Source organism: Schistocerca piceifrons, chromosome X (genome assembly GCF_021461385.2).
Source record: "Schistocerca piceifrons isolate TAMUIC-IGC-003096 chromosome X, iqSchPice1.1, whole genome shotgun sequence".
Taxonomy (NCBI): domain Eukaryota; kingdom Metazoa; phylum Arthropoda; class Insecta; order Orthoptera; family Acrididae; genus Schistocerca; species Schistocerca piceifrons.
Window position 1 is genome coordinate 353,280,502 of NC_060149.1, and position 24,648 is coordinate 353,305,149.

General features: G+C 35.8%; 2 protein-coding genes across 2 annotated transcripts in view; one reads left to right on the plus strand and one right to left on the minus strand.

Annotated features, from left to right (window-relative positions):
* Positions 1-24,648, plus strand: part of LOC124721120 (congested-like trachea protein) — a 168,136-nt gene that overhangs the window by 133,152 nt on the left and 10,336 nt on the right. The window lies entirely within an intron of this gene.
* On the minus strand, positions 1,072-23,018 carry LOC124721119 (slit homolog 2 protein-like). Its single transcript, XM_047245936.1, has 4 exons — positions 22,917-23,018; positions 19,359-19,517; positions 14,707-14,844; positions 1,072-4,289 (listed from the first exon to the last, which is right to left on the minus strand). Exons 1-4 carry the CDS (start codon positions 22,956-22,958, stop codon positions 2,025-2,027), a joined length of 2,604 nt encoding a protein of 867 aa, XP_047101892.1. The 5' UTR covers positions 22,959-23,018; the 3' UTR covers positions 1,072-2,024.

A 24,648-nucleotide genomic window follows, 5' to 3' on the forward strand; every position in this document is an offset into this window, starting at 1 on the left:
AAAAATACAGGAAGATTGAGTGAGGGAGGTTTAAGTGAGCAAAAGTTATTGGTGGGGAAGAATAGAAGGGAAGTGGGGAATAGAAACAATTAAGTCAGGCTGATACTAATAAATGGATAGAGAGAGATAGCAGGATATAAAAAAGGAAAAAGGATTGATCTTAGATGGCTAAGAGTGAGAATCAAGAAGAGCAAAGATGGAAAGAAAGTGTTCATTTATGTACTGTTATGCTACATAGTGTATTTAGCAATGTATTGTATGTTGTTGTTGAAAGCAGAATGTCTGTGGCTATTTGTTGTTACTGAGAGCTTAATAGTGGTTAGTCTAATACAAATATTTGGACAAAACTTGCAGGTCTTTTTATATAACACATGTATGATATTCAAATATGTATGTTAGTAGCTGGTCTCAAGTATGTGTTATGGGTGGAGAATCATAACTGTTCTCATGTGTATGAATTGTTAGGGATAGAATTGTGTTTAGGGATGTTATACTGTATTTGAAGTATACTGTCTTTCATGACTATTTATACTGAGTTGATGACTGATGGTAAAAAAGGTGTCTGAACTCGTATTTCAGTAGCTTCCATGTTATTAGCACTGAACACCTTGCAAAACAAATTATACAGCCTTATGAAATGTGTTGATTATTTTTTCCTTTGGAAATTCACTTTACGTACTATTTGCATATTTTTTTAGGTGGTGTAGTGATATTGCATGGTAAATGTGTTAATAAAAAATCAAAAAGATTGGAAAAATATGTGCTAATTAACATAAGTTTTGGTTTGATACAGACAGTGGTAATGGCAATTATTAAACTGATTTTCTTACACATACCTTGTATGTTCTTTATCCAATGTACCTTTTGTTCTATAGGCTTAGACTAAAAATATGTGCAGTTTTTCCTTTGTAAGCAGTCTTCATAAAAAGAATTGTTTTAGTAGTTCTTTGATGAATGTTTCAAAACTTACTACCGATAATTAAATTGACATCATGCATTTTAACACTTAGATGACAGTCCTTTAAAGTCCAAGGGATTTACTGGTGGTGAATAGAATTTAAATTACCACGATACAAAATATAATTCTTTATTTTCAGTTCAGTTCTGTTCAGTTCAGAACGGAAAGACCGTCCTTGTTAGGAATTCAGCAATTTTACAAGTTTTGGTAATAGGAAGACATGAAATAGCTGCAAGAACATGCAAGAAGTGTTCTAGATGGCCATCTTTGTCAAATGATCATCATTAACATGTAATTATTAGATTTGCTGTTACAGCATGAAAATATCATCCTAGTAGGTGCATGGTTAAAACAATTGAATCTGCATATACTAAAATTGTTATGGCTAACACATTTTACATGAAATGTCTTGTACATAAAAGTATGTATAATGAGTCAGAATTAACACACACAGACTTGTGACTGAAATGAAATTAAAGAGCAATTTGTTTTCATGCAGTGTCAAAATGATTTTTGTAAACAACTTCCTTAATTATTGGCTGTTTGCTTAATTCACCAGTTTTGCCACATGTGGAAAGAGTGGGTGGGTATGATAGCTGAAGGTTTGGCTTCGAGGATTCGTTCCCAGTGCATGTGCATAATTCTCAAGTAGTTATTAGTAATCATGACATAGTACAATTACTACTATTGGTGGTGGTGGTGGTGGTGGTGGTGGTGGTGGTGGTGGCAATAACACTATACTTTACTTGAAGGTGCAAAAAAAAGATAATTAATATATGCATAACAAAGGTACATGAAAATTCCAGTCCGTTTAATACATTCTGTCACTGTACCCATTGAATAAATTTACCAAAATATTTACAGTGTTTTTAATTGTGAGGCTGACAAAGTTTCAAAGGCCCCTACAGCAGCAGCTGTATATAAATACCTATATACAAAAATTCATCATTAACCACTTTTGTGATTAATGTTTGATGGGCTCTAAATGGAGCTTTATGAACTTAAAAATAAGTTATTAGTCAATCATCATTTCCTGGAACAAAATAATTTATTTTCATGGGAAATGTCACAGGTTTGCTGCATATTTTCGAAGTTTCTCTTCGTGCTTTCTCTTGAGCTCAAGTTTCCAAGCTTTTTTGGATATTTCTCCATTGTTGTCATAAATATTAAGTGATTTTTGTGGAACATTTCTGGTGTGATCTTTGTGAAAATTTCTATTTTGTAGCTCTGCTGAGTAATCATCATACTTTGATTGGTTGGATTTTTGTGCTGCCTTTTCTTTGTGCTTATAGTTAATTATGCCATCCTCTCTCTCATCAGATTTTCTGTTTGTGGTAGGTACAATTTTTTTTTGTCCTGCATCATTGTCTTGTACATTAACCACTTTCAAAGGTTTTGATTCCACCACTGTAATGTTATAGGATGATGGCAGGTCTGTGCTATTGTTAATATCACTTTTGAGTTTGTTGCTGTTGTCAGTCTGTCCTATAAAATTTACCTTTCTTACTGATTCCTGAGACATATCAGGTAACTTATATGTGTTACCATTTGCTGATACTACATTAGAAATGTCTGTTTTTGTTGTTGCATTTTTTTGTGGCTCTCCCGGTTCATTGTCAGCGTATGATGGAAGCTTTTCTGATTGAGGTATTACTGAAGTCTTCAAATTACTCCTAATGGTTTGCTGAATTTGATATTTTTCATTCTTTTGTTTGCGCAAGGCTTTTCCAGAATCAAATTGTTTTTTGAGCTGAACTTTTTTGTATGCCTTCAAATATTTTCTTGATGTACAGCGTAATTGTTTTCGTAAAGTGTGGAAAACAGTCCAGTTTTTATATTTCTTAGGCGTATTGCATCGTGGGACAACTTTCTTGTCATACACGTATTCCTCATGGTCTGTCTTGCACATGCTGCCCTTATCGTAATGGAAGTCACAGAACTTCATAACCTTCTGCTTTACTTTGTTAATTGCTACTGGCTGCCAGTCTGACATTGCACATGAACAGTGCCAAGGATTGCCATCAAGACGTATCATTTTTGCGGGAACATTCCTGAAGAAACCAGTGGGTAATTCAGTGAGGTAATTGTTATGAAGTAAAAGTTCCTTTAGGGATGTCTGTTGATCGAAAAGATTTGGTGGCAGTGATTCTAAAAAGTTATTAGACAAATCAAGATGAATTAAGGAGTATAAACCGTAAAAGGCATCCATAGAAATTGTTTTCAGGTTGCAGTGGTTGAGGACAAGTCTTTCAAGTTTTCGCACCTCAAGAAAAGCATCATATGACAGGGCATTAATTGTGCCCGTCATTTCAAGATCTGTAAGTTTTGGCATTCCTCTAAGCAGTTCCCTTTCCAGCAGAGGAACCCCAACGTTGTATATATTCAGTTTTTTTAATGCCTGTAATCCTACAAAAGAATTAGGTTTTATATCTAATGTAGATCCATCTCCTCCAATATACAGTACAGATGTTGCATTCATAATTTCAAATGTACTGGCAAAGATTGCTTCTAGAGGATTGTGCTTGAAATTAGCAGTATGAAGTTTGGGGAAAGGAGGTAAAGATAGTTCAGAGAGATGTGAAAAATTATTATGAGACAAGTCCAATTTCTCTAATTCAAGAAGTCCCGCAAGACAAGTACTGTGCAGGTTTAGTAATTTATTTCGTGCAAGAGAGAGAGTTTTTAGATTAGGTGTTCCATGAAATGCAAATTCTGGAAGAAATAGAAGATGATTTCTTTCTAGTGAGAGATACTCAAGGGAACTGAGCCCTTCAAACATTTCCCAGTTTACCTTATGCAGTCCACAATTAACTATTCTCAAAAATACAAGCTGTGATAAGCCAGCAAATACTGACAAGCCGGCATTGTTTTGCTCCTTGATGTATTCACTATATGGAAGAATTTCATTGTCACTGGTATCTGGAGCTATAAATGACACAAAATGTTGATTAGCATTATCATTCGTGCTAAAATACTGTTCATTTTCCAATGAGTAACCCTCAGAAAGTTTGTTTAAATTAATATCAAATATAGAATTTGGTATTCCAATTGACTGAGGGGTATTTTTTTTAACTTCGCCACGTAATTTCACATTTTGTAAGTTCACATACTGTAATGATGTTAGATGTTTCATGACGTTATCATGTAATATTATTTCACCATCGGCACTATTTATGTCAGTGTTTCGCCTTCGTACTCTGCTATGATACTTTGTATCTTCATCCTTGTCATACCCCAAGACCTCAAGCACTATTAAATTTTCGAAGCCATTTGTGTGCTGGAACTCCAGATTTATATTTCCAGTGTTGCTGCCATGTAGTAAAGACAGTACCTGAAATAAGACATTGAATTTCATTTGAATCACATATATTTCACAGATAATAAAATAAGCATTTCTTGTATAATAGGTGTTTGCTTCAACACTGTAAGGTTAGATGATTAAGTATATTTGGAGGATGAAAAGAGAGAACTGTTACCAGTGAAAGATATGTGGTGTTTATCATTTTCAGAGGAACCTAAAATGCCAGAATGTAACTTGACTGCACATTATCTTTTGTGCAAACTTTAAACACAGAAGGAAATGATGCAAAACATAGTTTGGCATAAAAACAATCATTATTTCGCCTCATTTAGCAGAGTCTGTGGACACAGTAGGCGTGGTGTTGAGAAACAAATGTGTTAGTTCCATGTATGATGCTATTCCCACTCCATAGGAATTTTACGAAATTTTGGATAATGAGAAATACTTTGCTTGAAAAATATGTTACCCAGATGCTGAGATTTTATCCAATGTGAGGAAAAAAGTGTTGACATTGTAGCTCTCTTCCACTTTTACCCCGACCACCCTTCCAGTACTCAATTTTTGTATGTTCACAAGTTTTGATAGCAAAATGTTCAATGTTACTAAGCTGTGTCACATGTTCTTGGGAACAAAAAAAAAAGAATTTTTCTTTCAGGCAGGTATTGTTCTTCTGTACACTTTATAACTCTGTGGTTAAACTAACCATCATACATCCTGATAGTTTCAGTATTTTAGTTGTTTTCAGTGATTTATTAGCCAAATGTAGGGAAGATGGATTGTGTTACTTTATTCCAGCCTGTTGACTGAGTTACAGCAAATTTAAAATGTGTGCTGGTTCTGGACTCAAACCTTGCAAGGATAGTTCATTTATCAAAATCATTGCCCACAAGTGTTAAAGTTGCTAGTTGTATGTCAATTTCAACTGTGCACTCTACAAGCCATTGTGAAGTGCGTAGCAGAGGGTACTTAACATGATGCTGTCAATTTGTTGTACTTTTATACACTGCTCTTTTGTGGCACATCAGTGGGTATCAACTTTTGGTCTGGCACTCAGTTTTAATTTATCAGGAAGTTTCAAAACAAAACACAGCCCACTGCAGAATGTAAGATTAATTAGATTAGATTAATACTAGTTCCATGGATCATGAATACGATATTTCGTAATGATGTGGAACGAGTCAAATTTTCCAATACATAACATAATTAAGTTAATTAAACAACATACTTAAGTTCATATAACAACTTTTTTATTTTTTTGTGTTTTTTTATTTTTTTATATTGTTATTTTTTAAAATTTTTTTCTTAATTTATATCTAAAAATTCCTCTATGGTGTAGAAGGAGTTGTCATTCAGAAATTCTTTTAATTTTTTCTTAAATACTTGGTGATTATCTGCCAGACTTTTGATACTATTTGGTAAGTGACCAACGACTTTAGTGGCAGTATAATTCACCCCTTTCTGTGCCAAAGTTAGATTTAATCTTGAATAGTGAAGATCATCCTTTCTCCTAGTATTGTAGTTATGCACACTGCTATTACTATTGAATTGGGTTTGGTTGTTAATAACAAATTTCATAAGAGAGTATATATACTGAGAAGCTACTGTGAATATCCCTAGATCCTTAAATAAATGTCTGCAGGATGATCTTGGGTGGACTCCAGCTATTATTCTGATTACACTCTTTTCTGCAATAAATACTTTATTCTTCAGTGATGAATTACCCCAAAATATGATACCATATGAAAGCAATGAGTGAAAATAGGCGTAGTAAGCTAATTTACTAAGATGTTTATCACCAAAATTTGCAATGACCCTTATTGCATAAGTAGCTGAACTCAAACGTTTCAGCAGATCATCAATGTGTTTCTTCCAATTTAATCTCTCATCAATGGACACACCTAAACGTTTGGAATATTCTACCTGATTAAGGTCTATATTTATTAATGGCGTCATACCATTTACTGTACGGAACTGTATGTACTGTGTCTTATCAAAATTCAGTGAGAGTCCGTTTACAAGGAACCACTTAGTAATTTTCTGAAAGACATTATTGACAGTTTCATCAGTTAATTCTTGTTTCTCAGAAGTGATTACTATACTTGTATCATCAGCAAAGAGAACTAACTTTGCCTCTTCATGAATATAGAATGGCAAGTCATTAATGTATATTAAGAACAACAAAGGACCCAAGACTGACCCTTGTGGAACCCCATTCTTGATAGTTCCCCAGTTTGAGGAATGTGCTGATCTTAGCATATTATGAGAACTGCTTATTTCAACTTTCTGCACTTGTCCAGTTAGGTACGAATTGAACCATTTGTGCACTGTCCCACTCATGCCACAATATTTGAGCTTGTCTAGCAGAATTTCATGATTTACACAATCAAAAGCCTTTGAGAGATCACAAAAAATCCCAATGGGTGGTGTTCGGTTATTCAGATCATTCAAAATTTGATTGGTGAAAGCATATATGGAATTTTCTATTGAAAAACCTTTCTGGAAACCAAACTGACATTTTGTTAGTACTTCATTTTTACACATACGTGAAGCTACTCTTGAATACATTACTTTCTCAAAAATTTTGGATAAAGCTGTTAGAAGGGAGATTGGACGGTAACTGTTGACATCAGATGTATCCCCCTTTTTATGCAAAGGTATAACAATAGCATGTTTCAGTCTATCAGGGAAAATGACCCTGTTGCAGAGAGCTATTACACAGGTGGCTGAGAATCTTACTTATCTGTTGAGAACAAGCTTTTAGTATTTTGCTGGAAATGCCATCAATTCCATGTGAGTTTTTGCTTTTAAGCAAGTTTATTATTTTCCTAATTTCAGAGGGAGAAGTGGGTGAGATTTCAATTGTATCAAATTGCATAGGTATGGCCTCTTCCATTAACAGCCTAGCATCTTCTAATGAACACCTGGAACCTACTATATCCACAACATTTAGAAATTGATTATTAAAAATATTTTCAACTTCTGACTTTTTGTTCATAAAGTTTTCATTCAATTTGATGGTAATACTGTCTTTCTGTGCTCTTGGTTGACCTGTTTCTCTTTTAATAATATTCCAAATTGTTTTAATTTTACTATCAGAGTTGCTGATTTCAGACATGATACACATACATCTGGATTTTTTAATAACTTTTCTTAATATAGCACAGTAGTTATATATAATGTCTGATAGTTTCTGGGTCACTACTCTTTCTTGCTGTCAGATACATTTCCCTTTTCCGGTTACAAGATATTTTTATACTCTTAGTAAGCCATGGTTTGTTACAAGGTTTCTTAAGAGTATATTTAACTATTTTCTTGGGGAAGCAGTTTTCAAATGCATTTACAAAAATGTCATGAAATAAATTATATTTTAAATTGGCATCGGGTTCACGGTACACCTCATCCCAGTCTAACTGCTGTAGGCTTTCCCTGAAATTTGCAATTGTTAAATCATTGACTGAACGTACTACTTTGGAGGACTGTTTAGTATTGCTGAATGGAGCTATGTCATATATTGTAACTAGCTGTGCACCATGATCAGAAAGACCATTCTCAACAGGGTGAACATTTATCTGGTTAAACTTATCTTGGTCTATAAAGAAGTTATCTATCAGTGAGCTGCTATCCTTTACCACCCGAGTAGGAAAATCAATTACGGGTGTCAAATTGAAAGAACCGAGTAATACTTCAAGGTCATTTTTCCTATTACCCTCTTTCAGAGAATCTACATTGAAGTCCCCACAAATAATAATTTGCTTTCCCCTGTCTGACAGATAGCACAACAAGGAGTCCAAATTTTTCAGAAATAGATGAAAATTTCTCGATAGGGACCTATATACAGTTACAATTATAAATGTGCCTTTATTTAATTTAAGCTCACAGGCACGTGCTTCTATATGTTTCTCTACAAAAAACTTTTTTGTTTCTATACTTTTTGCACAATGATAACTTTTGACATATATGGTAACTGCTCCTTTCTCCGTATTTTCTCTAATTACATGTGCAGAGAGCTTATATCCACTTACATTTACCTTATCCATATCAGTAACAATGTGATGCTCAGACAGGCATAGTATATCTATTTCATCCTCAGCTTCTAAATCTTCTAAACAAACCAGAAGCTCATCTACTTTATTCTTTAAACTCCCAATATTTTGATGAAATATACTTACATCATTTTTAATTATACTTTTATGAGAACGTTTCCTTATTCTAACATTTGCAGTAGTCTCCTGTCTGAGTTTCTCATTGTGCTTAGGCCTAGTTCCTATAGCAGTGGTCACATGGTGTTCAGAGAGGCAGATTATGTCAACTGGGTTGGGTGACTTTAATTCATCAATGCAATTACCTAGGACTGAGATACAACTTGTTGGAGATAAAATTTCTGGTGATTGGTGAAAATTAGTATTTGACAGCTGTGATTGGTTATCAAATGTGCTAGAATTGTGCTGTTTAATTTCTTTCCTAAACTGAAGATGTGTTTCAATCCTGACCTTTCATAGAACTTGACATCTTTCTGTCTTACCTATCCTAAAAAAGGTGCTGCTCCAACACCTGTAACCAATGGTATTTTACCATTCAGGGCAGTGCCTCCCCCCCTTAAATTTCCTGCTATTACCCCAGCCAGTTTCCCCTTCCCTTTCCTGTTGAGATGTAGGCCGTGCCTGGTATAGGCCCACCTACTGAGAGAATTGACAGGAACCACACCAATATGAGCCTCCGCACCCGACCCAAGCAGCTGTTCCAACTCCAAATTAACTCTCCCAACAGAAGAGTTCAAATGAGGCCGGTCGTGGCGTCTCAGGACAGATACAAATTCAACATTGGTGCGTCTCGATGCCGACGCAACCTTTACCATGTCACACTCTATACTGTACCCAGGATCTCTGTCGATACTGTTCCCTGACCCTCCCACAATAACCACGGTGTCTTCCCTGGTAAATCCTTTACAGAGTGAACCTAAATCCTCTGTCACCTGATCCAGACTAGCACTTGGTTTGAAAAAATTTGTGACCAGGTATTCTGGTCCTAATTCCTCCCACAGAAGTTGGCCTACACCTCTGGCATGAGACATGTCTAACAACAAAACTATGTTGAGAAACCTTACTAATGAACTTGGATGACATAAAATTGTGCATGGAAATGAGGAATATGTTAAGATCTGGTGTCCACAAATATACCTAGCTTTGCTGAGAACATAAGCTGTGTTGAGAGATATCTTTTTCAAAGTTGCTATGAAATTAGCCATTCACCTGCTCAGTACACATAATTGCTCCTGGAGTCACAAGCCACTTGTACTGTCAGAGAAAACTATCAACCATGTAAGAAGACACACAATCTGAGATTTCTACGGTAAAATTAAAATATTAGCAAAAATAGGTATTGAAAATGGCTGTTGGTTGAAAGCGGGGGCTGTGATCAAGACAAAGTATTTTATGCAAGTGAAATTCAGTCCCAGTTTATAAAGAGTAATTCATCGAAACTATTACAAAAATACATGAAAAAATTATCTGCAGAGTTCTGCAGCTACTGGGAATTTTGTGACTATCATGAAACTCCCAGTGAAATTTCTATTTACAGTAATTCATGTTAAGGAAACTTTGTGTGCAGTAAATGAAAATCTGTTCAGTTGTATCTTTGAGATTTAGTGTCGAGAGATCTCATAACAATATGAAATTAAGCAGTCAGTTTGCTGCACTTGTATACACTGTTCTTTTGTGCAACCTCGATGGATATCTTATTCCTCTCGATCTGAGCTGGTCTTGTCATAATACATTCATATTTTTCATATCCAGTCTCTTCTTTGTAGTTCACGGACTATTTTGAATTGAACCAAACAGACATACTCACCAAAAAAGACATCTTTTACCACAGCAAAATCATCAGATACCCTGAGGTTTTCAGAAACTATTCAGTTTGAGCATCTCATTAACACAGTCTTCAGGCCTCTGCATGTTTAAAACAACAATACGTGTAGTATATGTCAAGACATACCATTAATTGGCATTACAGAAAATGAAGTATAACAATAAAAGTTCTTAAAACCTACAAAATGCAACATGCAGTGTTCAGAAGAGTACCTGTGCACGCAAATCTGCAATGAAGCAGAATATGTACAGATACTGGTTAACTTCAGAACTAACTACTTTGACACAACAGAGTTATAATAGAACATGACAAACATTTAAAAAAAGACAATATTGAAAATCAGGTGCACAGATGAATAAATCTTGTGTAGTTTTTTTAAATAATCAGTGGCTCATGTAGATGAGAATTGCCATAGTTCTTAGGAAAAACAGTCTTCATTCATCAAAATATCCACGGGTATGCTGCCGGTCTATAGTGTCCAACGGGCACACTATAGACCGGCAGCATACCCGTGGATATTTTGATTATCAAATACGCCGGGAGAAAGTCAAGAATCACAGTCTTCATTCAAATTAAAAGTCGAAATTTGACCTATGATGTACACAGTAGTGTGAATATCTTTTGCCCAAGTAATATCGTCACTAGTGATACTTGAGAATAGTTGTCAGAATACCAAAAAGCACAACCAGAGGCAAAACCCAATGGCTGACAGATTACTAAGAGAGTAACGATAAGCAAAGAACTTTAGCAGTACTCACCCTACTTTTAGCCTGGTCCATCCCCACACTAGCTTCTGCAAAACAGTTTGCTGTGTGTTAGTCAATATTTGGATAGGTTTTGCCATTCTGTAAATACAGAGATAGCCTATATTCCTACAGGAATAGTAATTACATGGTGAACTGAAATATTCAGGGGACTCCTCATGGTTAATATGGTATTTGGGGTTCCTTGCTTATCCCCCTAGTATTTGCCTGTTGATTAATTGATGTTTAAGAGACTCTACGTCACATCTTTTTATTTTTAGATTTGATATATAACATTATGCCACCTAGGTATTTTATAAATATTTCTCACAAGTTCTTTGCTTATCGTTATTCACTTGGTAATTTGTCGATTGCTGGGTTTTGCCTCTGGTTGCATTTCTTTACATTCTGGCAACTAATACTCATATATCACTAGTGGTGATATTACTTGGGCAATAGATATGCACGCACTACTGTGTACTTATAGGTCAAATAGTGACTTTTAATTTGAATGAGGATTGTTTTGCATGAGAACTATGGTGATTCTCATCTATATGAGTTATGAAATTTTTTTTATAAAAAAACTAGACAAGATTTATTCGTTTATGCACCCAGTATTGAGTACTGCCTATTTTTTGTAATGTTTGGCCTCTTCTATTATGGCTCCATTATGTCAAAATAGTTGGTTTCAATGCAAACCAGTATATGTGCATATTCTGCTTTGTCGTGCTGTGTGTGTACAGGTATTCTTCTTACTGTTGCATTTTGTAGGTTTCAAGGGTATTTTATACTACGCTTCATTTTCTGTAATGTCAACTAGTGGTAAACTTTGACATGTACTCATTGTTTTTAACATGAAGGGTCTGAAGATGGCATTAATGAGATGCCAAAATAGGTCATGTAAATAAAATAATAAGTTCTGAAATCATTAGGCTGGTTTTTTTAATCTGACTGGCCAGTGTCGCGTAACCATGACAGATCAACAGAGATTAAGAAAGGCAGCCGGCCGAAGTGGCCGCGCGGTTCTGGCGCTGCAGTCTGGAACCGCGAGACCACTACGGTCGCAGGTTCGAATCCTGCCTCGGGCATGGATGTGTGTGATGTCCTTAGGTTAGTTAGGTTTAACTAGTTCTAAGTTCTAGGGGACTAATGACCTCAGCAGTTGAGTCCCATAGTGCTCAGAGCCATTTGAGCCATTAAGAAAGGCATCTTGTCAACTTTTATATATGGAAATTTTAAGCAGCTTGTAAGGAATCTGGATTCGTTACTGTGCAATCTGTCGGACAGGTGCTTGTGGTTAATAGTCTGTGGTGACTTCAGTGCAGATTTTTTAAAGGATTATGATACAAAAAATGATCCGGGAACTTTAATTAGACCCTACAATTTGATTCCAGTAATTAAGTTTACAGTACACGTGGATAAAGACAGTAGGACTCTAGTAAATAATGTTTTCCTCGATGTAGCTCAAAGCAAGAAAGCAATTTTTTATGCAGTAATAAATTGTCTCTCTGATTATGATGTACAATGTGTTAGGATAATTAACATAATGCTGTACAGTACGAATACACGTCAGTGGAAATGAGTTAGAATAATTGATGACTCCAGGACAAATGTTTTTAATAATAGTTTACAAGCGATGACCTTGTATGAAATTTATAATGAACCAAACCCTAACATAAAACTTAACCTATTTCATGATAAATTCATATAATTGTTTAGAAACAGCTTTCTGCGTAAGCTAATCAGAAAGGAAATTAAAGTGCCATGTGAAAAAACCATGGATCACTAGAGGGATTAAAGTATATTGTGAAAGGAAAAAGGAAATATATCTGTTGGTAGGAACAAGTAGAGATCCTGCTGTAGTTGCAAACTACAAAAACAACTCAAAATTACTAAAAAGGTTATTAAAAATTATGAATTATACACATTGTGTCACAAATCAGTAATTCTGACAACAGACTTGAGGGTATATGGAATGTAGTGAAATGAGAGACAGGACAACCAGTCACAGAATAGGATAACATCACAACTGAACTGAATGGAAGGACTATAAATTATGAATGTAGTCACTAATAATTTCTTAAATGTAGTAGAAAGCATAGGGACAAACAGGCCAAGAGAAAAATCACAGCAATATGTTAAAGTAACTCGTATAAAATTCAGTTATATGAATGTATCACTAACTTCTACTTCTGAAATCAAGAAAATTATACATTCTCTAAAAAATGAAAGCTCATCTGGTTTTGATGGTGTCTCCAATAGAGTACTAAAGATTTGTTTCCATATAATATTTCCGGTCTTATCTGAAATATGTAATGCATCACTACGTCAAGGCATTTTTCCAGAGAAACTGAAACCCCTCTTTAAGAAAGGTGATAAGAAATATGACAGCAACTGCTGATCAGTTTCACTGCTGACATGTTCGAAAATTTTTGAGAAGGTGATGTATTCTAGAACAGTATCTCACCTTAGCAACAATAATATCCTCAGCAAATCACCGTTTGGGTTTCAGAAGTGTTACTCAACTGACTGTGCCATTTATGTGTTCTCCACTCTTGTTCCTCATTTGTAAACTATCTTCCGTGTAACATACAACAAGCAAAATTAATTCTTTGTGTAGATGACACTAGTATTGTAATCAATACTAGCATACATGCAGAATAAAAAGCCATGCGGGATTAGCCGAGCGGTCTATGGCACTGCAGTCATGGACTGCGTGGCTGGTCCTGGCAGAGGTTAGAGTCCTCCCTCGGGCATGGGGGTGTATGTTTGTCCTTAGGATAATTTAGGTTAAGTAGTGTGTAAGCTTAGGGACTGATGACCTTAGCAGTTATGATTTCACACACATTTGAACTTTTTTTTTAACAGAATAAAAAGAAATGGTAAACAATGTTCTTAAAACTATCATTGATGGGTTTTCTGCTAATGATCTTCCTCTCAGTTTTAAGAAGGTACAACATATTCAGTTTTGCATGTTTAGGGGTACTACACCAATGAGAAATGTAGCACAGGGTGAGGAAATAATAGATAGATGGAAACTTCAAAATTCTTAAGTGCCCATACTGACTAGAATTTAAACTGGAAAAAACACATATTGGAACTCTTAAAACAACTTAATTCAAGTACATTTGCACACAGAATCATTGAAAATCTAGGGGAGGCACAAATTAGTATTTTGTATATTTTCATTCATTAATGACATATGGAATAATGTTCTGGGACAACTTAGCTTTAAGAAAGAAAGTCTTCATTGTGGAAAAACAAGCTGTAAGAATATTATGTGGTGCTCACCCACAATTATCTTGTGGACATATGTTTAAGGAGTTGGGCATTCTGGTTACTGTTTCATAGTATATTTATCCCCTCATGAAATTTGTTGGAAATAAACCACTACAGTTTGAAAGTAATAATGATGTTCATAATTACGCTACCAGAAGGAAAAAGTCATTCATTTCTCTACATTAAGGTTGTCTTTAACACAAAAATGGGTGCACAATGCTGGAACAAAAATTTAAAAATTTTTGCTCACCCACCCAGTGATATGAAATTTCTGACAGACAGCAAAGTAAAACTTGTGAAGAAACTGAAAAAGTTGCTCTTTGACAACTTCTTCTATTTTGTAGAAGAATTTCTATTATTGCAATGTGTAAAAGGTAGTGGGTAGCAATTACTAACTCCAATCTGTATATTTAAAGAAATATAATAAAGTTAAAAACATATAACTGATTGTCAAATTAATTTGCAATGTGAATGTAAAATGACTAGTTTTACGTGATTACTATTCATTGTGCAAAATGATCCAGTGAACATGAAACCAACTGACTAATAGGAATACTTACTTGAACATCAGTAGGTATTTGTCTGAAGAGATCATGGAGATCAGCCTCAGCTGGCAATACACACATAGCCATTTTGAGTAATACATTCTCATAGTCTGGTGTCTCGTCTGGTGGATACATGTCTTCTTCATAAAATGCCTAAATTAAGATATAAGACATCAGTTACACTCGGTTTTTTTATCTTACTGTGTGTGCATCAAATAATAAAAATAAATATAATTATACTTATAATGGATGACATGAAACTGTATGGAAAGTCTGAAACTGAAATCCTCCCTCTGACAAATACAGTCCGAACCGTAAGCAGTGATATCAGCATTGAATTTGACTTAGACAGGTGTGTCACATTAGCACTAAAGAAGAGCAAAATCTCAAATGGCATTGAAGAAAAACCAAATCACAAAGTGGAGGCATCAAAGTACGAAATGGACAAGTGCTCTCAAGCCTACAGATACATAGGCATTTTGAAATTGGATTTCATCAAGCATGAGCATGTAAAAAATGTGGTCAACGAAGTGTACACTCAGAGGTTCAGTAAAATTTTGAAAAGCAAACTGAATGGCGGCAATATAATCAAGGTACCCAGTGCCTGGGCCATACTTAGCATCAGATACTGCAGGGATTGTGAACGGGACAGTAGTAGATTTACATAGTTTGGACAGGAATACAAGAAAACTCATGACAGTTAAGCAAGCACTCCACCCTTGCAGTGACGTTGTCAGGCTAAACTTGCTCAGAAAAGCAGGCAGTAGATGACAGTAGATAACAGAAAAAGAGAAACAAGTACTGTCAGACTATGTGGAAGATAGGAAATAATTAACTCTGACTGAAGTTACTAACAACAAGATGAAATGATTGCATGGCATAATTGGGTGGTAAACCCCATCTGTAGTTTTTTGTCATCCTGGTTGAAGTCTTTCTAATTGATGACACTTAGCTGACTTGTACATCTTAGTGAACTTCAGACGGTTTCTAGAATACAGCAAACCAAGAATCAGTACCTGAAGGCTGTACTCCAGTGTTGGACTGACAGCATGTGCAGTAAAGCATCTCGTGGGCTGTGTTTTTGAAGAAGGTTGAAAGCAAAATATTTAAAGAAATATCTTATCATGGTTCACCAATGGAACACTGGACAAGACTAATTTTTGCTGCCCAAGAACAAGTCAATAAGTCATCAGAACTAATGTCGTAAAAGCCAGAATCGAGAAAGCAGCACAAGGCCAAAATTGCAGACTCTGTAAAGAGACTGACGAAACAGTTGATCATATTTTGAGCTGTTACAAAGAGATTAGACTGATTACAAACATAGGCATGACGACGTGACATGAATGATCCACTATAACTTATGTCAAATTTACATCTGCTGGTAGCAAGCAAATGGTGGGACCACAAAGCAGAAAAATTTGACTGAAACAAACATGCCAAATTACTGTGGGACTTCAGACTCAAGAAATTGTGGATCATTGACATTGTAACTCTAGGTGATAGCAAAATCAGTAAGAGACAGCTTGAAAAACTTGGCACATATGAGGACTTGAAAAGTGGACTACTGCAATTCTGGCATAAACCAGTGAAAGTGGTCCCAGTGATTCTCTGTATACTGGGAAGAGTGCCAAGAGATGTTAGAGGCACTTGAAAACCACTGATACTGGTAATCTATCCATCAACCAGCTGCAGAAAGCAACTTTACTAGAGTTTATGTGAATGATCCGCCAATACATAGTGCTGTCCTGGGTGCTTTGGAAGTGTCAGACTAGTGATAAAATACAAAATCCAGCACTTTGAACTCATTTGCTGTGGTTGATGTTATAAACCATATGAATAATGATAGTAATAATATATAGTGAGTGCTTACTTCTACTCCCTCATACTTCTACTTTTACTCCTTCTTGTTCTTATTCAACCTATACTGTATGGAGTTGTCTCCATCAGGATACACTTTTGAATAAAGTGCTTATAATGCTAATAAAATGGAATTGGTTATATGATGTATCTTGTTATTATACACTAAAAAAAATCCCAAATGCAAGGAGGAGTTGTGGGAGACAAACAAAAGTTGGTAGGTTTCTTTCTAAATATGAACGATGATGTCTATTCATATTTAACACCTGGTGCATAAGGGTGGTTGTAGTAGCACCCTTCTGAGAGTGAAAATCAGGTATGCTTTAAATATGCGCTGTAACGGTCAGGACAGTAAAGTTATCCTTGAGCTTGGACATAGTGAGTTGATGTTAGTCAAGAATGCCTTCAAAGTGACAAAGATGCCATTATCAGCAACTCACTAATTTTGAACCAGATCATGTAATAGGGTTAGGAGAGGCTGGATGTTGCGTCTGCAATACTGCAGAAAAACTTGGCAGGAATGTAGGCACTCTACATGACTGCTGGCAGTAGTAGTCACGGAAGGTACAGTCTCAAGAAGCCCAGCCTCCATACAGCGACATGGCAGTACCGAAAGGGAAGACAGTCGTGTTCGGCAATTTGAGCAGCAGTTGGCATCACAGTGACATGATGAAATGTTACAAATCGGTTACTTCAAGGACTGCTCGAGCTGGACACCCTGTAGTGTGTATTTCACCGACTGCAAACCACCACTGTTTCCGACTTCAGAGGAGATACGTTACATTTTCTGATGAAAGTCAATTCTGCCTCTGTGCCAGTGGTGGCTGTGTGGTGGTTAGGAGGCGGCCTGGTGAGCACCTGCAGCCACACTGTCTGCAGCCTAGACACAATGGACCTACACATGGAGCTGTGGTCTGTGGTGTGATTTTGTATGACAGCAGAAGCACTATTGTGGTTATCCAACGCATCCTGACTGCAAATTTGTACATCAGTTTGGTGATTCAGCCTACTATGGTGCCATTCAGGAACAGCATTCCAGGGGATGTTTCCAAACAGGATAACACTCTCCCACATCCCGTTGTTCTTACCCAACATGCTGTACGTAGTATCAACATGCTGCTTTGGCCTGCTAGATCACCAGAGCTGTCTCCAATCGACCACGTGTGTGTCATCATCTAACAACATATCCACCGTCGTCCACAGCCAGCATTAACCATCAATATATTGACCTACCAAGTGCAACAGGCATGGAGCTGCATCCCATAAACTGATATTTGGCACCTGTATGATGCAATGCATACTAGTTTGCATGATTGCATTCAAGAGTCTGGAGGTTATACCCCTAATTCATGCACCAGCATTTCATATTTACAATGGTTTTTCTCATGCATATGCTAACCTGTAATATTGCATGGTTAATCACTTACATATATTGCCTAGACAAATGTATTCCCAAAATTTCATTACTCTATGTTAATTGTTTCTTGGTTCTGGATTTGTTTTCTGTCACTGTATATTGGTAGTTTCATGCATTGTAGATGAAGTGAATGGTTTTTGGTGTGTGTGTGTGTGTGTGTGTGTGTGTGTGTGTGTGTGTGTGTGTGTTTTTTTTTTTTTTCATTCTCAGGTGTAACATACTTCTGTTCTTATGTCAGGTACTTTTTTTTTCCAAAGTTAATTGCTGTATTAGAAAACTGCAAAAAGCGCATTATTACAGACAGTGCACTTTACACTTTACTTCATTTTTATTTATTTATTTAATGTGTAGTCAAGTTTGTCATTGTGTTTTAATGAATTACCCATATTTTCACCTGTGTCTGAAAATTGACTGTTTTAGGTGTTATAACTAAGAATCTTTGAACAAATGAACAATTTAAAATACTTCATTGATTTGGACATTTTGCAGCTTTGACTGAATCCACATCCGATTAGGTTGATTAATTAATGACTAACAAGTGACCATTCTTATACAGAAATCTGGTATAATATTTTTATCATCATCATTTGACACTTGGTTTAATGAATATCAATAAGCAAGGAGTATTATCTGTAGACAGTAACACACTAAGCAGAAGAGACTTTTAGCAGGAAATATACATGCGAAATAAGTTTTTTTGAGTGTAGTTATCTTACCCTTGACTGAAAGTTTTCATCGTGGATGGTACAGTGGAAGTATGTGGCTAGTCATAAAGTTTTAATTGTGTTTTTTTTTTTTTTTTTTTTTTTTTTTGCCCCGGATACATGTCTGCAGTCCTGGTACACACATGAATACCTGCACCACTAGAGGAGCCAAAATGAGATGGTGCAGCCCATTGGTAAATTGGCGTATCGTGCAGTGAAAATGCTGCAGCTGTGTTAGGCCAAGTCAGAGTACTTCTTTAGCTGCTGAAAATGAATTATCACACCATAATCCACTTTGTCAGTAGGCTGCACTGTCTTCTTTTTTACTCCTTTAGTTGCATGCTACAGTACTGTCGCACACAGATTTCATGTGTACAGAGACTGCAGACATTTATTTGCAAACAAACAGAAAGTTAATCAAGTAATTGTTTTTAAAGGTGATGAATAAAGCTTCGTGAGTACTTCTTATATACTCGTATTTAGAGATTGCATCCAAAATTCCAGAGAAACAATATTTCATAAATAACTTGGAATAATACAGAAGTCAGTCACCTACTTTAAAAGATATTTATAATGAATTTTCTTTATCACTCATCAACTACTGACTAGCAATTAAAATAGTGTAGAAACTACATCTGGGGTCAGCGGTGCTTTCAGGTTGTAGTCCAATAATTTGAGAATAATTTTACCTCATTGTTTTGCTTAGATGTTTGCAGTAGTCTTGTCTCTTGGTGATGATTTCCCCTTTGTTTGAGCCAGCGGTGGAGTGACAAGTCTTTAAATAAGGTTAAGTGGCAAGTACATGCTGTTGGACAAGAATGTCCCCATGTATTTGGTTCATTTTTTACCTGGAACATTAGAGAACTGTTAGTCTATGTGAAATAAAAGATAATAAATTTTTCCACAGTCACTGATTTTTGCATTGTCAGCTGATTTTGGCAATGTAACATTTTCAAGAGCTTACTCTCAAACTGATGTATAACATATATTACATACAATGTTTGATGTCATATGCTTCAAAATCTGTGGGCCAGTGTATGTTACTTACATGGCTGTATGTTGTCCTCATAATTTCACAAAGTCATTGCGGGTGTATGCAAAGTAAGTCTGTCATTTTCATGTGCAGTTACTGGTGTAGTAAATGCGAATGAGAAAAATGTTACATACTCATTGACCATTTTAATAACACTACTGGTAATTGTTGATAAGTATGGAACATTGTTTTTGTTCGCGACTACTGTACAAGCACTTGTGCATGAAAAATATAGATGTACATCGTATACACCCACTTAGAGTGACTTTGTGAAATTTTGAGGCTACGGTTTTTACTCAGTAGTAATATGGACTGGCCCATAAATTATGAAGCATATTACACTGCACACATCATATATTGTGTGTAATACATTGGCTTCAGTGTAAGCAATTGAAAATGGTAAGTTGCCAGAAAAGCTGATAATGTGAAAGTAAATGACTGTGATCCTATATGAAATACTTCATTGTCCCAATGGTTTAGTGTTTCAAGTGACCTATTAAAATGCACAAAAGTTATTATAGAGGAGAAATACCATGGTTTCCATTCACGTGCTTGTCATTTTTCATATATATTTTTTAAAATTTAGTCAAAGATGATGTGACTTACCAAACGAAAACGCTGGTACGTCGATAGACACACAAAAACAAACACAAACATACACACAAAATTCAAGCTTTCGCAACCAACGGTTGCTTCGTCAGGAAAGAGGGAAGGAGAGGGAAAGACCAAAGGATGTGGGTTTTAAGGGAGAGGGTAAGGAGTCATTCCAATCCCAGGTGCGGAAAGACTTACCTTAGGGGGGGAAAAGGACAGGTACACACACACACACACACACACACACACACACACACACACACACACACACACACACAGACCGTGTATGTGCGGATGGATGTGTGTGTGTGTGTGTGTGTGTGTGTGTGTGTGTGTGTGTGTGTGTGTGTGTATACCTGTCCTTTTTTTCCCCCTAAGGTAAGTCTTTCCGCTCCCGGGATTGGAATGACTCCTTACCCTCTCCCTTAAAACCCACATCCTTTGGTCTTTCCCTCTCCTTCCCTCTTTCCTGACGAAGCAACCTTTGGTTGCGAAAGCTTGAATTTTGTGTGTGTGTTTGTGTGTGTATTTGTGTTTGTTTGTGTCTATCGACGTGCCAGCGCTTTCGTTTGGTAAGTCACATCATCTTTGTTTTTGGATATATTTTTCCCACGTGGAATGTTTCCCTCTGTTATATTTAAGATTTAGTCAGTACGGTATAAAGCAATTTGGAAGAAAGTAATATAATGGTGAGCTAATTTTATTTAAATCTATTAGTGAGGAAACATTTCATCAATTTGTAGCAGATACTAATTGTTGGGAAGTTAATCTACATGGTTACTTGTTTCTTTTTGTGCTTATTCTCAGAATTGTTGTAGAGCAGCTGTTCTTTGAAATAGATGTAATTCATTCATAGCAACTTGTGGTAATAGGCGTTTATTTGTCTGCGGTGTTGTAAATGTTAATAATAATGCAGCTATACATCCAGTCATATTGCAGCAGTGAAATATCATTTTCTTACTTCATTAATAATAATCATGTTTTAGAAAACATTAAACATCTTGTCTCTCTGATTTTGTTATTCACCATTGTTCTCTAGCAGCCAATGTGCTTTTGTTAGAATAACGGTCAGCAACTTGTAAGATATTGTAGGATGTCCCATAAAATGTTAGTTTGATTGAAGTGAAGTGATTGTGGTAAATACAGTACAGTTATTAAGTGCTTGACATAATGGGGCTAATGTAATGAGTTATGGTGCCAGTTTTGGAAGAAATTCCAGTAATCTTGTAGCTCTTAGAGGTGTGAATTCAGGGATAGTCATAAAAATAGAGTATTAGTGAGTGAGAATTGGCTGGAACCAAGACAAATCTTACAATGAGCAGCAGCAAACATGTCATATTTTGATGATACCTTGTATCAAAGGAAAGCCAATAAAATTCCTATGAAGAGAGGTGCCGTACACTGACAGTGCTGCTTGCTTCAAGAGTAAGTGGAAAATGATTAAATGCTCTAAAACTTCTCTCTCTCTCTCTCTCTCTCTCTCTCTCTCTCTCTCTCTCTCTCACACACACACACACACACACACACACACACACACACACACACACACACACACACTTTTAATTCATATAAACCCTTAACCAAGAATACATTCTTGTTTCTTAGTTCTCTCTTAGCTTCCTGGCCCATTAATAGACATATCCAGGAGGCTTTTATTTATGTTCTAAAAATCAAGGAGCTGTGTGCACTACACTGTTCATGGGTGCATCATGCATAATTTGTGAGCTGTTGTGTCATTCACATACTGACCCAAGTGCTTTTATTTTAGAAAAAAGCACATTGGATGACCATAATAAAAACTGAAAGATACTCGTAATAGAATACACTGTACTTGAAAATTATATTTTATTTTAATATATCTACTGTAAATTGTATAGATGTACTTTACATGAAAAATATAATGCTGTAATTTATCATCACAAACAAGGACAACAATATAAGAAAATCTTACAGTGTGCAATGCAGATAACTTTGTGACAAGGAGAGATGACAGCCTATAACCACATTCGTTCTTCCATGTAAAATATTCATGGATATTTGATGTCTTTTGAACCAAAACTAACATGTAAGGGACATCTTTGGGTTTTAGCTCACATCAATAAACTGTATAAAGAAAATTATGTTGAAATTGTTTGTGTGAGGTCATATGTATCTCAGTATTTGGCAGCTTAATGTGCACAAGGTGTTCATACATTATATGATGCCTCTTTCAAAATATATATCTCAGGTGCTATTATGCATCAACGTACAGGATTCATTACAGTGAACTTGGCGCACAAGTACTTGAAGAGCACCATTACCACTCCTTGGACACAGCTTAACTGACTGTCACTAGAGTGTAACCAGAGGCAGGCTAGTGTGACAAAGTTCATCATTTTCACTGAAAACATTCATATAATGCTTTGTGGTTGTTTGAGATTAAATTTTTTAGTGAAACATTTTTGTATCAGTGGTAGAACATAAATATAGTTCCTTTTTCTGTTTATGATATATTGCAGCAAGATAGAGGCACTGTTGTATGAAATTGTTAACTAGGACTTTTTATGCTGCTGGAAGCATTCAAGAAACCAGGCACCTATTTAATGTAGTCAAAGAATAAAAAATAGAATATGTTACTTACAAGAGCAATGAGCAGCAGTATAAAGATGAGAGGCTGCCACATTTTCAACCAGTAAACTTCAACAACTCTAGTCTGTTACAAATTAGAGCAGGAAGCAGTTGTGGGTGGGGGTTGGTATCTTATCACTTCCTGTTGCCGCTGTGGAAGACCCCTGCCTTTGTTAATCAGTACATCCCACTCTTCTCCCTTCTCTTCTGTATTACTGATGTTTTATATAGACATGGGATTTGTTTTATCAACAAAGACTTTTTAATAAACTTTCAGCATTTGTTGAGATGATAAAAATGACTGGAAAAGCAAAATTCCTGCTAACAGGCAGATTATGAATGTTCAGTACATACATATTTGTCATTGAAACTCATTCATTTATTGGTAAATATAATAGTGCTTCTGTGTAGCTGTCCATGGACACTTCTCATGTAGTAAATTGCATGTTGGTTATTCACACTACTGCTTTAGTGCATAGATGAGAGTTATAAACTAAACACTGCATCTTTACTTAATAAAATTAACCAATACTTGTCACTCATGCAAAATTAACTGTAATAAATATTTCTAAATGGAATGTTAAATGAGCAAGAGGAACCACCACCACCACCACCACCACCACCACCACCGCTAGTTGTTTCTAGGGTGAAATATTTAGTGCTAGATACACAAATAAAAAGTAGGAATGCCCTCCTAAGCTTTTGAACTCTCCTAAACTTTCTGATGTTTAAACACACTGAAGTACACATACTAGTGGTGTAATGTTTACCAAAAGCATTCAGTTGTTATGGTTCACTATCTCCTTCAAATTGCATAAAATCAGCACACAGTTTCAAAAGACATTTGGTCTCCTGAAATCAAATCAAGAAGTAAAATGGTTAATGAACATCCTGTACTTGCACAAAAAGTACATTTGTTGTCTGAACATCTTTTGTGCAAAAATGCTTTTGTAAGCAGGAATGTTAGAAAGGTACTTGAGAGATAAATTTGGCTGTTGTTGTTTAGCAGTCATGGAATAATTTAGTATGAAGTGAAGTTACACATATCTTATATTTTGTATCTGCAGTATTTTCTCTGTCTCGTCAGGTCTGAGTTGAAGTGGTTATTTCAGAACTTCTCAGGATGTTGTGGTACTTAATGCTGTAAGTTTCTGCAAGGCTAATGAATGTATTATGTAGATGACATGCCTTACACACACAGGTACCTTTGCAATGAAGTAGACAAGTTTCTGTGGAACAAAGTTATTTTTTCACCCACTCTGAACAACAAGTAAAACTGGAGTGGGCAGGGTTTTCTGACAATAACTTATGATAAATAAAGATTCATATTCCTGGAATTTCTCTCTCTCTCTCTCTCTCTCTCTCTCTCTCTCTCTCTCTCTCTCTCTCTCTCTGTGTGTGTGTGTGTGTGTGTGTGTGTGTGTGTGTGTGTTTTGTATTGAACATTTCAATAACTGAACAAGAGGAACTTACTTTTCTTTAAATTGGTAGCACTGACATGGTACATCTATTCAAACAAGAATAATGGAAAATTGAGTTAAGAAAACAGAAAGAGAGTGAAAACGTTTTCTATGCAAGAGAAGATACAGAATGTATTGTAGCTGAAAATACTGAAATAAACATTTGTTCAGCACATGTAACAATACTCTCCACTGGAAACAGGAATTTTGACAAACAGGAACTGTTGGATTATGATGATAAAAAAAATACTAAACTGCAAATTATCCAGATTAATTTAAAAAGAA